The 14,940-nt window shown below is 42.8% G+C and overlaps 1 protein-coding gene across 1 annotated transcript; it reads right to left on the bottom strand.

Annotated features, from left to right (window-relative positions):
• Nucleotides 1-5,473: 5,473 nt before the first annotated feature.
• Nucleotides 5,474-7,350, bottom strand: LOC140728724 (transmembrane protein 215-like). Its single transcript, XM_073047683.1, has one exon. It carries the CDS (start codon nucleotides 7,072-7,074, stop codon nucleotides 6,451-6,453), a length of 624 nt encoding a protein of 207 aa, XP_072903784.1. The 5' UTR covers nucleotides 7,075-7,350; the 3' UTR covers nucleotides 5,474-6,450.
• Between the last annotated feature and the right edge of the window lie 7,590 nt (nucleotides 7,351-14,940).

Here is a 14,940-nt window from a genome sequence, read left to right as displayed (position 1 = left end):
TTCTGGAAATATCGAATATATTTTCTGAAGAAGTTATCACTCCTGGCTGTGGAAAGGCAATAGTGTTTTAATTTCTACAAATATTGTGTACAATCTCACATGAAAAGCCATCCACTTCCTGCGTTTCTTGTTTCCCATCTCCTCATGATTGCTTGTGACAGTCCTGACCTGTTCCTAATGCAATTGTTCTCCCTGGTGTGAAAATCAAGTGCCCAATCAGAAACTAGTAGTTCAAATATTAATCCCAAAATACTCTTCCATTTCCTGCAAGTGTGACACACTGACTTCAGTGGGTGGAAACTGCTATCACCCTCTCCAGAAATATGAAAATGTATAGAACTGGCTAGAATGGAAGCTTAAGGTAAATTGGACACTGAGTGAATGCCATATTGATGTAGCGCTCCCGAAAGAAAATGGCCCATTACATAAACATAATGTTGCTAATCATGTGGCATTGAATCAAATATCTAATATCTCAATTATTTTGTTTGTACGCATGATGCAAATCTCAATGGGAAGGTAAACATTTAATAGTTACCCCTAAGTATTCTTGAGAAGGTAATGACAAACAGCCCTCCTCCCATCCAACACCAGAAAGGAATACTTTCATTAAAGGGTTGTTGTCCACTGGTTAGAAGTATAGGTCATGTCAGATTATGGACATTGTGAACAGCCCATCAATATACAAACAAGCTCCCACAATAACATTAAAGTCAAGAGTCCAATGTACATGCATAAGTTTGTTCTTATGGACAGCAGAACTAGTTTCCTTTCTGTCATCAGTTTTAGTAATTGTTCTTTCGCATCAGTCATCGGTGCTTTTGATGCCATTCACGGCTGTATTGTGGGGGAATGGTTACCATATCGAGTCATTTTTTGTATATTCTGACTTACGGATAAAATCAACTTATAGATGACTGTAAAACAAAAAGAACCCAGGCTGCAATGTTGTTGTGCAGGAAGTTCTGGGATATTGTCCCAGTGACAAGGAAGTAAGGACAAGATTTTTCCAATCACTATAGTCTGTAATTTGGAAGGACACTTTATGGTATTGGGGTGCCCACCCACCAACTGCCCTTGTCTCTCCAGGTGGCAGGGGAATGGAGTCTGTTGCTACAACAGTCTTCTTGCAATGCATCTTGAGGTTGAACTGAAAGGGTTGAATGCACTTGGCTTGGGTCTGCAATCAAAGCTGATGATAGCATGAATTGCAAGGAATATTTTCAGCTATATATTAATTTAATGAAATTGTCCTACTTCGGTTTGGAGGGAGAAGTGGACAAGGTGAGAGCTCTAAAGACATGTCCTACCAGAGCTGTTCAACCATTAACCATAATGGACCATTTTGAACTGGAGTTGTTGTTGTCAGAGGTCTGTATTCCAAATGTTATCGTGGTCATTAAGAGGGATAACTCGGGCAATTGCTGTTGTGTGTGCTCACCACTGTCCCACTTCCGATCCCAAATCTGCCATTTTTTCCAATTGTTTTGTTGGAACAACGTATTTTTATATCTTTAGCAGATGTTCGTCAACAAACCACAAGCCAGTCTGTTTTGGTTTGGTACCTTTGCCCATTATCTTTAGCACATGTGCATTTCTTCATGGCAAGAGAGGTTCAGGTATGCTGTCTTTAACTGTAGGAAGAGAACTATCGTCCACTGGCAAGGGACCATTTTGGAAGTGAAAACACTGAGGATTGAGACTAAAGAGCCATCAGGGGCACAATGGGCCAAATGGCCTCCTCCTGTGTTCTTTGAATGCAGAAAGTGAAATAATCAAGAAAGAATTCCTTCTTGATAGGATTCTGTGATTTTTGCTAAAATCCCCTTCTTTTTAGTTTGATTTGGCCTCTTTCTGGGGCATATCGTTCATTGTATTACCTGACTTAAAATGGAAATGTCACCGAGGGAAAGAAGCAGGGGAGAAGGGAAAGTGAATTGGTGCTAATACAGTATCTATATCATCAATTACTTCAACTTGAACATTCATCTGGAATTGTGTTTTTGATACCCTCACCGTTTCCAGCTAACAAATCATTCCATCAGTAGGAAAAAAAAACTGACAAGAAAATGTCTATATCTGTTCTTATCAACACAGAGGAAAACAGGGTGATGTCAATTGACCTTTATTTAATACTGGCCTTGGACCAATTTTGCTGACAAAGTGCAGTCTACCTTTTTTCCAACCATTTGCATCACAGGGCACCTTTTGTAAAGTGTCTGAAGGTTCTTAATGAGTGAATAATTAGATAAATTTTATTGCAGAGCTACAAGGACAGTTTATGTATATACATGAAACTTAGGAGTAGAGGTCTTTGAGTATAGAGGGGACGCAGAGAAATTCCATCGGGATGTTGTCTGGATTGGGGAACTTTACTTATGGGGGGAGACTGGCTGGGCTGGGTTTGTTTGCCCTGGAGTGAAGGAGGCTAAGGCATGACCTGATAAAAGTAAATCAAATTAAATGAGGCATACATGAGGTAGATAGAACCTTTTTCAAAACGAAGAAGGGATTTGTTGTAGGTCAGAGGAAGGCTTTTAAAGGTGTTGAGGGGAAAGTTTTTTATACTGAGCATGCTTGATATCTGGAACTTGCTGCTAGAGGAGTTGGTGAAGTCCAATACATTCCTGCATGTAAGAGGCATTTAGGCAAAGAGTTAAGTATATAATGCATGGGAGGATATGAATTCAAGTGGCTAAGTGTGATCAGTGTGGATGGGGATAAAGGTCTGCATGGAGTTGATGGGCTGAAAGGCCTTTTTTGTGCTGTTGCACCTACGTGACTCTATGTACCAGCACAATCATTTAATAAGATCACACCTGGTTTGGCTGTAAATTCAGCTCTGCTTTCACCTTTGCTAATCAGCCATCTGCCTTAAAAATATTCATGGACTCTACCTCAGCACCCTTTTGGAAAGTTCCAAATATTCCCACCAAAATGTAGGTTTTAGCAAGGAAATAGTTCAAATGAGGGTGATTTCAGGGTTTGGCATCTTTGCAACTGAAGGCAAGTCCTCCCATTGGTGGAGTGACAACAATTGAAAATGTACAGAATTAAGGAGGCATGAACAGCTGGAGAAGGTTACAAAGAGAGAGGGTTCTAGCACAGAATTGAAAACAAGGGTGGGAATTTTAAATTGGAGGCATTCAATCAAAAGCCATTGTAGGTCAGCAAACAATAAGGTGATATGTCAGGGGGACGGTGCAAGATCATTGAAGTTTTGAAGTTTACATTTCTGGAGACTGGAAAGTAAGAGTAAGTCAGGTGAGCTTTGGAATAGTTGAGTCCAGAAGTGATAGGTGTATGGGGGAAGGTTTTACTGTGAATGCTCCGGGACAGAAGCAGACTGTGCAGTACTAGGGAGTTAGAATGAGACGGTCTTAGAAATGACACAGAAACATTTGAAGGTCATGGGGTACATTTGGCAACAGGTTGTGAACATTGTGACGTTACCCGGTAGTTTGGTTTCAGAAAGTTTCCACTATGCAAAATAAACTTGGCAATCAGAGAATGGTGTTCATGAAACTTTAATATTTCTTCTTCTGTACTGGGTGCCACTTAATCAAATTATCAATTTAAAGTCTATAACTGAGTTTGTAGTGAGATGAAGCTGGGTGTTCTCAGGAGAAGGAGATGCTGTTTTCAGATTATGTCATTTAAGGGTCGGATTGTGGATTAGAGATGGGAGGGGAAGGGGCAAGGACAAATCCCCGGAGTACCACAAAGGTAACAGTGTAGAAGCAGGAAAAGGATCACAGAAGACTAAATATGGACAGGTCAGCATTGAACTGAGTGAGAATGGTCCCAGCCAGCATTATAACAGGGGACAGGCATTGGAAGAGGTGGTGCGATTAGTCTGTCCAAAATTGATGGAGGGTGGGTGACACAGGATGGACTGGCATATGGTATGGAAGTAGTTGCTTCAATCAGAAGTGTTTCAAAAACATGGAAGGGCCCAAAACCTGATTGGAGGGATTCAAGCACAAAAAGATTAACATGGATGTAAAAGATGACAGCGTGTTCCAGGATACTGGAGGGGAAGGGAAAGTTGGAATTGGAGTGGGATGTCAAAGTTTGATGTTGATAATGATGAGAGATTCGAATAAAAGGGGCATCAGGTAACCCCGGGTCAGGATAGGAAGTTGGGTGGAAAGCAGTCTATTAGGGGAGCAGGAGATAGATAAGTGGGAGAGGACCCAATAAGAAACAGAAGAGAAATAGAGGGAAGATATAGATTTGAAGCTGAGTCTAGAAGGCGTCATGGTTTGAGGAAGGAGGGAAGCAATGGAGGCAGACAGGTTCTTGATCTGCTCCTACTTGTAGAAAATGAGAGTGGAGAGTTACAGGAAAGTTTGCAGGGAAGGGAATGAGCTGGAACTTCTCTGCATTGCAGGATGTTCCTAGAATAGTGAACAGTTCTGACAGAACAGAGCAGGACTTGGCAGTGTTTACCTATTCCAGCCAGGTTGACGGTGAATGACTAAATCAGGTGTCTGCTAAATCTGGGAGTGGAGAAGATGGTTGTTAAATCAAATGAGAGGAAGTGATAGTTCTAATGCAGAAAATAGATGGAAGTGGAGGCCTGGTTAAACAGATCAATGTGCAGAAGTATGATTGGAAGGTCAACATCAAGCCGTCAAGATTGTGCAAGTTCAGACACAAACATTTAGGAAGAGGAAGAGGTATGTGATTGAAAAATGATCCAAGCGAATTATGAAAACATTCTCCTCTCCACTCCATCTCATAATGAAATAAACACATTGAGGTAAGTGGTTGTCTTTGATCACTGGAACATATCAGTTATCCTCTGTACTTCCTATCCAAGATTCAGTCCATTGACTAGCACACTTTTAGCACTGGGGGGTTTTGTCTCTTAAAGGCACAATAATAACCAAAGTAAACTTGCTGAAGAATATTCAATTGTGAGACACAAGAGATATTTAACTGATACTGGAATAGCAATTCATTGAAAATATTCACTGAATCCTCATCACCCAGGACATGCCTTCTTCTCATTGCTACCATCAGGAAGGAGATACAGAAACCTGAATGCACATGCTCAACAATTCAGGAACAGCTTCTTCCCCTCTGCCATCCGATTTCTGAATGGACATTGAACCCATGAACACCACCTCACTACTTTTTTATTTCTGTTTTTAATTTAACTAAACTTATTGTAATTCACAGTTTTGTTTCTACATTATCACACATTCCATTGTACTCCTGCCACAAAGTTAACAAATTTCAGGACATATGCCATTGATTTAACCTGATTCTGATTCCCATGCCATTGCGATAATCCCAATCACTGCCCTTCTCCAAACAGTGTGTTTGAGCATTTAAAATGGAAATGGAGAATGTCCAAAACCTTTCATTAGTCAGGCAGCATATGTCAAATGAGAAAAGAGTTGGTGTTTCAAGTCAATGACTTTACATTTAGCCCTTAAACAGTAGATCTAAACTAGAAAGGCCTCTCTTCCCATCACAAATTGGAAACTTTCTATATCCCTTAGAGAGAGTAAGAAATAATGAAACAATAATTTTTTTTAAAAAACTTACTTTTTATGGCAGAGTTCTCCATTACAATGATAACTAACGTTCAATAGGATTTTATTAGCTGCAAAGTGTTTTAGGATTTCTGTGGAGGGATGTGAAAAGTTCTACAAAAATAAGTGCCTTTTTTTCCTTTCTTGATGGTTTAGGTAGTGCAGACTGTAGCCTCATATGCATTGTAAGGCAGAGTATCTATTGACAACAGCTTGAAAGCCAACCAGTGGGAGGAGGTGTGGGTTATTCAACATCACTCATTGGCAAACAGCTGACAAAGAACTCAAAAAGTGGGGTCCTTTTAAAGAACCCAGGAAACAGAACTTATCACAGATACTACCCCGACATCACCAACACAGGTGGGGAAACGCCTCCGGAAAAAAATTACCGACAGACATTGTACATAAAATCACTCTCAGCTAGCTGCACAGGAGTGATCACCTTGCTTGTTTCACAGAGTTGTGCAGTCATATCTCCTTCACAAAGCCTCTCCCAAATACAGGTATATACCTCAGACATAAGTTCCAGTGTACATTCAGAGTTTGTCTTAAAATGTGGGCATTAAAGAGGGTACAAGGAGGAATTTAATTGTCATAAACAGCGTCATTAAGCAATAAGTCAATAGTCAACTGATGAAATCAGGGTGCTTGCCAATGCGTATTAGCGCACATTCATATTTGACAACATTTAAAACTAAACTACCCTGGTGACCACCAGGACAATGTAATTATATTCACAATAGTTATAATTCACAGTACATGCCTTTTCAATCTTATTGACTCAAACTCCAGCTGTCAGCGCGTCGTGAGGCTAAGACCGAAGGCTAAGCAGTGGAACATTTTTGGAAGGAGTCGCTGTTCAGTTGGCGGGCTGCACTTGGCGATTGGTTCGACGCCCGATGCTTCACACTACGGTCTCGTAGTCCCAGCAAAGTCTAACGTGACGGGCTTCCCCAGGACTGGGATAGCAACAATAATACCTCCCGTAGGGTATACTGTCCCGGGGAGAGTAGATTACGCTGTCCTGGGTCGAGTACACGTTCGTGTAGAAGGAGCTGTCCCGGTTTGAGCAGAGGCGGTCGAATGCACAGTAGTTCAATACACTGGACGGGTAGTAAGTCTCCAGGTACTTTCTTGCTGCATCTTGGTCGCTCTTCCTGATTAAGCTCTTGGAGTCCACCCCAAAGCCTCCCTCCTCCACGTCCGGCGTGTGGGACCTGGTCGAGTTCTTGGACACATCCTGCCAACTGCCACCGGCGCTCGGCCCCTCCAGCAGCTGGTCCTCGGCAGCCCTTCTGGCGATCAGATCCCTGCATCTGGTCCAGTTGGTGCAGCCGTCGGTTTTCTTGGCCAGAATAATGACAGCCACCCCTGGCAAGAAAATGGCGGGGCCAATAGCAATGAGAGGGATGTCGCCCAGCGTCTCTCCCCTGACTCCAGACACAGTGAACATGAAGCCAAAGACCAGAAAGACACTGACCAAAGCCACCACCAGCCCGGTCCTGGGGTTGATGTTATCAGCTCTCATGGCAGGACTAACTTTGGTCCTTAGTCCAGGAATCCTTAATCGCGGGAGAATATACTGTCGGGTAGACGCCGCTTTCTGGTCTCCAGTACCCTTTTATAAAAGATGCACTCTTCGATAAAGGATGTACACTCTGGGCTTCGGTTCCAACCTGTCCCGTCTGATGGTCTGTGACGCTAAGCTCGCTAAGCCTCGCCTCTCTTCGGAGTACTGGGATGGGGAGAAAATATCACTGGCCAGAAACTCGAGAGGGTAATTAGAAACCCTTCCCATCCTCATCGGAGCATCAGACAGCTCTCACATGCCTGCAAACAGCACACCAATGTTTGGCAATCCGAACCATCTCTTCATCCAAGTCCTTTTTTAATAGTAAATTTTGTTTAAAATACCATATCTATTTGCTGAGCTCTATAAGAAGCGGCGTTATATAATTACCGAAAAAAACAATATTAATTTATAGTAACTGTATCAAATAGCATTTATATTTATTCACGTTAAATATATCAGGACCCCCCCCACCCCCACCCCCCAGAGGCTGGACAGATAGAGAGGTGAGAATCCAGATTTATTTAACTTTGATTAAACGCTTGTCCATGTAAATATTTTTACGTTAATCAGGCTGCATTTTCTGTATTTACCTGGGCTTTGGTAACTTTGTTATGAGTTTGGTGTGTTTTAAATCTGCTGTACTTTGTGTCGCGGTTACTATATGTTGTATGTATATGTTATATGTTGTTATTTCAGTGATCCTCTCTAGTAGCCACACCATGCTTTCGCCCGACGAGTTGCTGAGTTACCAGTAATGACCGTGATTGACACCGAGTCCTCTCCTGCAATGTCATTATGCAATCACTCAGTGCAGAAAACAAACCGACAACTTGCCAAAGTATTCAGTGACACGGTTCCTCTTTTAAGCGCTTCCTCATCTCGGATCTGGCTTCTCCCGAGCAGAGGAATGCGAGAGAGCGTCTAGGCAAAGCAACTTTTCTAATAGCCGAGGCACTTCCGTGTGAAACTCTAGTCGGGGAACGAGAGGCACTGGCACCTCCTATAAATAGCTCTCGGACCTTCGCTGCCAGTCACCCCGAGACGCCGCAGGCTGCGGGACAGTGTCCCGTTGAAGTGGTCAGAGGTGGCAGGGTTTCTTGCGTTTCTGCTTAACCCAGCACAACGACCCGAACCGTTACTCTTAACTCTCTCCATCCCACGGAATAGGCAAAAAATATTTGGATTTCTATAGCACCTTTTGATCCTTCAGAAGTTGCTAAAGTACAGCCCATTCATTATTTATCTGAAATTGAAATAGAAAGTACTGGGGTAAAACTCAGAGGGTCAGGTAAGAGGGATGGTTGGTGAGGTCTGGTCAAACTGAGAGGGGACAAACAAGGTAACAGAGAAGATGGGGGAGGACAGTGGATGGAACAATGGGAATTTAGATTCATAAGCATGGAAACAGACCCTGTGTTACCCAGAGAGTTAGTCCCAACTGTCTGTGTTTGTCCCACACCCTTCTTTCTAAACCACTCCTATCCATGGACTTATCCAGATGGGTTTTAAATGTTGCCAATGTGCCCACCTCAGCCATGATCTCTGGCAGCTGGAAGTGGTAGAGGAGAAGTCAATTGCAACATTTAAAAGACATTTAGACACAGGCACACAGATAGGGAAGGTTGAGACCAGGGGTTCCCAACCTGGGGTCCAGGACCTCTCGGTTAATGGTAGTGGTCCATGGCATAAAAAAGGTCAGGAAACCCCTGGTTTAGAGGATATGGGGGAAATTCAGGCAAATAGCGCAGGAAGGCAACTTTATATTTATGTCATCGGGTTGGAGGCTACCCAAACGGAATATAAGGCGTGGCTTCTCCACCCTGAGGGTGGTCTCATCTTCCTCATCTCTGTTCTAAAATGACGTCCTTCTATTCTGAGGCTGAGCCCTCTGCTCCTAGATTCCCCTGCTAGAGGAAACATCCTCTCCACATCCACTCCGTTTAGGCCTTTCAGTATCTGATAGATCTCAATGAGATCCCCCCCACCCTTTCTTCCAAACTTCAGCGAGTAAAGACCCAGAGCCATCTAACACTCTTCATATATTAACCCTTTTATTCCTGGGATTATTCTCATAGACATCCTCTTGATCCTGTTCATAACCAGCACCTCTTTCCTAGGTAAGGGGCCCAAAACTGCTCAGAATATTTCAAGTGCGGTCTGACCAATTCCTTATAGAACCTCAGGCCATGAAGGATTCTTACCACGATGGCAGGAAGGGCAAGTTCTTCACAAATGACACTTGCCTGACTCAGTTTCTGGGTGTCTGTTTTAGACTTGTGCACTGTGCTTGGCTCCAGCTCAGCGTGTTGCTGCTACTAATTACTGACAACTGCAGAGCTGCAATGAGTGTCTGCCTGCTGCTCCAACTATTGTGGTCCCTGATTGCGGATACTTTCTGTCACTAACCTGGCATCTTCAGAGTCACCTGATATTGAGCCTAATGGATCATTAATGAACTCAGCTCCCTGTTTAGCCCACGGTAGCTTGTGGAAACAATGAAAGCAGCGATAGCAGGATTGCTAACGAGGATGAATGGGTCAGCATTGGAATACAGCAGCTTCCTTTGACAGCTTCTTCATGCACCTGCTACAGCGTCTGCAACTTCAGCATGCTCCATTTTCATTGGCTGCCGATCCCTAAGCACCAAAATTCTCTCCCAAACACCTCTCCAACTTTCCTTCTTCCTTTACGAAGGTTGCTAATATTTTCATCTTTGACTAAGTCTTTAACCATATCTCCTAATACCTCCTTTTGTGACTCAGTGTCATATTGCATTTGATTATTTGCAAAGTGTGTGTTACTACTTTAAAATTGGCATATAAATATCAAAATTACCGATGTTTGGATAATGTATAAATGAAAGCAGATTGACATGAATCAAACAATATATAATTACAACCTTGGTGAGAGTGAAAATATGTTCTATTACCAAGCACTGAAATAGATAATCAGGTCACTTACTATTTGTGGAAACTTACACATTAGCTTTTGCTCTCCCTGCATTACAACAGGGTTGTGCTACCTTCCAGAAAGCTTTGCATGGGTTGTAAAATGCTTTGAGGTACCTAGAGATTGTGAAAGTCGTTTTAAAAATGCAAACCCATCTTCTTGTTTCCTTTCTCATCAGTGCTTTAATTAAAAACCAGAGGAGCACCTCCTTCACTGTCCTCTCCTTTCCCGATTCCGTGGACTCCACAGCTATACAGCTGTAGAATTTTGTTTCACAGCATCTTCCAGTGAACTGATACCCCCAGAGTTGCCAGAGAGAGATAGAGCACAGAAACAGGCCTTACAGCCCATCTACTCCACAATGACCACCCACTACCTATTTACACCAATGCTACACTAATCCGATTTTAGTTCTCTCCACATTACTATCAACTCCCCCACCCCCCAGATTCTAACACACATCTGCAATCTAAGGACAATTGCTGTAGTCAATTAACCCACCATTGAGCACAGCCAATGTGATATCCCAATACAGGAAGGAAAGGAAGGCACAGGGGAGGCCAATTCGCAGGCTAAGAATGCAACAAGGCGAGGTGACACAGTGGCTCTGCCATGGTAGAGGCTGACATGAAAGCATACTTTTTTTTCATCCTTAAGTCCATTCCAGGGACTTAAACAACAAAAGCCATGGCTGATGCTGCAATATATTGCGGTTTGCACACGTTTTGGGTTTACTATGTTTTGGATCAGACATTAAACTGAGACTGATAAGAACATAAGAAATTGGAGCAGGAGGAAGCCATCCAGCCAGTTGAGCCTGCTCTGCCATTCAATAAGATAATGGCTGAACTGACTCATTTCCACCTCCCTACATTTTCCCCACTACTAAGCAAGAATCTATCCAACCTTGTCTTAGATTTATTTAGATATCTTATCTATCTCTTCCATAATTTTATAAATACAGTCCCAGGTGATTCAATCTCTCCTCATAGTCTAACCCCCTCCCCATCTCTGGAGTCAACCTGGTGAACCTCCTCTGCACCACCTCCAAAGCCAGTATATCCTTCCTCAAGTAAGGAGACCAGAACTGCGCGCAGTACTCCAGATGCCATCTCGCCAGTACCTATACAGTTGCAGCGTAACCTCCCTGCTCTTAAATTCAATCCCTCTAGCAATGACCCACATTCCATTTACCTTCTTGATAGCCTGCTGCACCCAAGAACCAAACTTTTGTGATTCATGCACAAACACTCTCAAGTCCTTCTGCACAGCAGCATGCTGCAATCTTTTACCATTTAAGTAATAATCTGATCTTCTGTTTTTCCTTCCAAAGCAGTTAACCTCACATTTACCAACATTATGCTCCATCTGCCAAACCCTTGGCCACTCACTCAACCTATCTATATCTCTCTGCAGACTCTCCGTATCCTCTGCACAGTTTGCCTTTCCACTCAATTTAGTGTCATTGGCAAACTTAGATACACACTACTCGGTCCCCGTGTCCAGATCGTTAATGTATATTGTGAACAGTTGCAGGCCCAGCACTGACCCCTGTGGCATACCGCCCACCACTGATTGCCAACCAGAGTAACACCCATGTATCCCAACTCTCTGCTTTCTATTGGCTAACCAATTCTCTATCCATGCTATTTACCCCTAACTCTATGCATCCTTATCTTATGCATAAGCCTTTTATGTGGCACCTTATTGAACGTCTTCTGGAAATCCAAGTAAATAACATCCATCCATTCCCCTCTCTCTACTGCACTCATTATATCCTCAAAGAACTCCAGTATGTTTGTCAAACAGGACCTGCCTTTGCTGAATCCATGCTGAGTCTGCCTGATGGATCCATTTCTTTCTAGATGTCTCACCATTTCTTCTTTAATGATAGCTCCAAGCATTTTCCCAACTACAAATGTTAAACAAACTGGCCTAGAGTTCCCTGCCTTTTGTCTACATACTTCTTTGAACAGTGGTGTGACATTCGCCTTCTTCCAATCTGCTGGGACCTCCCCAGAGTCCAGAGAATTTTGGTAAATTATTACCAAAACCTCAACTATAACCTCTGCCATTCCTTTCAGTACCCTGGGATGCATTCGATCAGGACCAGGGGACTTGTCAATCTTTAGGCCCACAAGTTTGCTCTGCACTACCTCTTTAGTGATAGCTATTGTATCGAGGTCCTCACCTCCCATCGCATCCCATATTATCTCTCTTCAGCATGTTCGACATATCCTCCACCGTGAAAACCAACAGAATACTCATTCAAAGCCTCAGCTATTTCTTCATTACCCAATATCAATCCTCCCTTCTCATCCTCCAAGGCTCCATCTGAACTGTACTGAAACATGTCTTTTGTGTTTTATATTCTGAGTTTTTGATCTATTCTTTGTTGCCATTTGCACAATTTTATTTGCACATGAGGTGGGGGTTGGTTTGATGTTTTTTCATTGAATGGGTTCCATGGTTCTTTTCTGTTTTGTGACTGTCTGTGGGGAGGGCGAATCTTAGGGTTGTATACTGCACCTGTACTTTGTTAATAAATGTACTTTGAACTTTCTCAAGAGGGTGTAAAGGTATTTGAAGAAGATAAGTTATTTATTTAATTGTCCAATCAACATCACTAAACACAGATTATAGAAATCAGAAAAGACAAAAATGAACAATGTAGTAGAGCATTCAGCCTTAACCCACACAGCTGCACAGCTGTATTTCAATGGGTTACAGAGGAGAGAATGACTGGGGTGTGAAGAGTCCTTGATTATATTGCCTGTTTTCCTGAGGCAGTGGGAACTGTCGACAGAGTCAATGGAGGGAAGGCTGGCTTGTGTGAGGGATTTTCTTGTCCCTCAGAATACATTCCTATAATTTGCCAGCCACTGAAGCTGGACTGCAATGACTCGGGTTATTTCTTCTTCCGTAATTAGACACGTGAACAACAGTAGCCACCCCCAAGCTCTCCAGCTTTAGAGAAAGGAATGGAAAACTAAAGGCAAAGCCTTTACAATGTACATCCTTTCTTTTCATTCACCTGGGATATATTTCCAGGCCTAGAGATTTACTTATACTCAGAGATGCTAAATCTATGAACATTCTTTCACATTCTTCCTCCTTAAATATCATTCCCCTCCACTGTGAACTCAGTTACTAAACTTCCATGAGCTTCTTCTTACCACGTGTGTGGCTGTGTGGGATCTTACCGTGCAGAAATCGACTGCTGTACTTCCTAGCTTACAACAGTGTACACACCTCTCTGGCTGCCAAGTGCTCTGGTTTGAAGGAGCTAAATTAAAGTAAGTCTCTCCCCAGTAATGGCACAGCTTACTCACCATTTTCCTTGTCTCGTCCCCTGCCTGGCAGTTCAACAGATTAACGGTGTCATCCATGTGCAGGAGGAGAGACTTGGCAGAAGTCTCCCACATTCCAGGATGTGGGATACCATCCACCGCCACAGCATGGGGAGACAGAATGTTTCCTTAGGAGTACTGAGGAATCATTAGTATGGTGGCAGAGGTAGGGTCGGGCTGGTGGGGTAGAGAACAGCATCCTGCCCCCTACTCATATTGCTAATTGAGAGCTGTACTGGATGCAAAACCCAGTATCCTGCTCTTCTTCAGTGAAGAGCAGCATCCTACTCTTTTTCAGTGGGACATCTGATATTTAGTTGAGAGAGTAGATGACGCCGCAAGTTAACATCTTATCCAAAAAAAAGGGAATCTCAATGTTTTATGCACTTAGGTTTTTGGAGAAGGACTTGAACCTGTAATGTTCTAACTCAGAAAGAAGATAATAAATGAGTCCCATGCTATTCTGTGTCTCCACGTGCGTGATGAATCAACATATCGGAGGGATGGTTGAATGGTGCCACAGCAACAGCCTCTCACTCAGCATCAGCAAAACCAAAGACCTGAATATTGACTACAGGAGGAAGAAGTTGGTGATACATGAGCCAGTCTTCATTTGAGGACTGAAGGTGGAGAGGGGCAGTAACTTAAAATTCCTTCAAGGATCTGTCCTGGGACTGGCATGTAAGCATCATCAAAGGAGGCACAACAGTGCCTCTGCTTTCTTAGAAGTTGGCGTAGATTTGACATGTCATCTAAAACTTCTACAAACTTCTATAGATGCAGAGTCGAGAGTATCCTAACTGATTGCATTGAGGCCTGATATGGAAACAGCAACATTCAGGAACAGAAAAGTCTACAAAAATTAGAGAATACAGCCCCGACCATCACAGGAAAGGCCTTCCCCACCACGGAGCACATTTTTCAAGGAGCTCTGGCACAAGAAAGCAGCATTCCTAATCAAGCACTCCACCCTGCAGGCTCTGCCCTGTTCTCACTCCCAACACTGGGCAGGAGTACAAGAGCCATCGGTCCCTGACCACCGTGTTCAGGAACAGTTATTACACTCCAACTATCAAGCAGGGTGGATCACTTCACTCACCCCAACTCTGAACTGACTCCGCAACCTATAGACTCACTTTCAAGGGCTCTACAACTCAGTACTATCTATTTACTTTTTTATATTTGCAAGACTTCTCCTCTTTTGCACATTGGTTGTTTGTCAGTGTCTGTTTTTTATAGCTCTTTATAATTTCTATCACGTTTCTTTATTTTCCTGTAAATGCCTGCAAGAAACCTCAGGGTAGTATACAGTGACATATATGTACTTTGATCATAAATGTACTTTGAACTTTGATCTTTCAACTCACACAATGATGTTAAAATCAAGTATAAAACAAATCTCATAGTTGTAACTGCATACACACTTTGGCAATAAATGAACCTTTGAACCTGTAATTTATCCTCCCCCCCCACCCCCACTAGATATAAGGCTTAAACTAGAAACATGTTCACATTTGAATAT

The sequence above is a fragment of the Hemitrygon akajei genome, chromosome 6, assembly GCF_048418815.1.
Source record: "Hemitrygon akajei chromosome 6, sHemAka1.3, whole genome shotgun sequence".
Taxonomy (NCBI): Eukaryota; Metazoa; Chordata; class Chondrichthyes; order Myliobatiformes; family Dasyatidae; genus Hemitrygon; species Hemitrygon akajei.
This window is presented reverse-complemented; position numbering and strand designations above follow the sequence as displayed.

Bases quoted from the DNA above. Each gene is read 5' to 3' on its own strand.
- LOC140728724 (XM_073047683.1), bottom strand. From the start codon at position 7,074: ATGAGAGCTGATAACATCAACCCCAGGACCGGGCTGGTGGTGGCTTTG.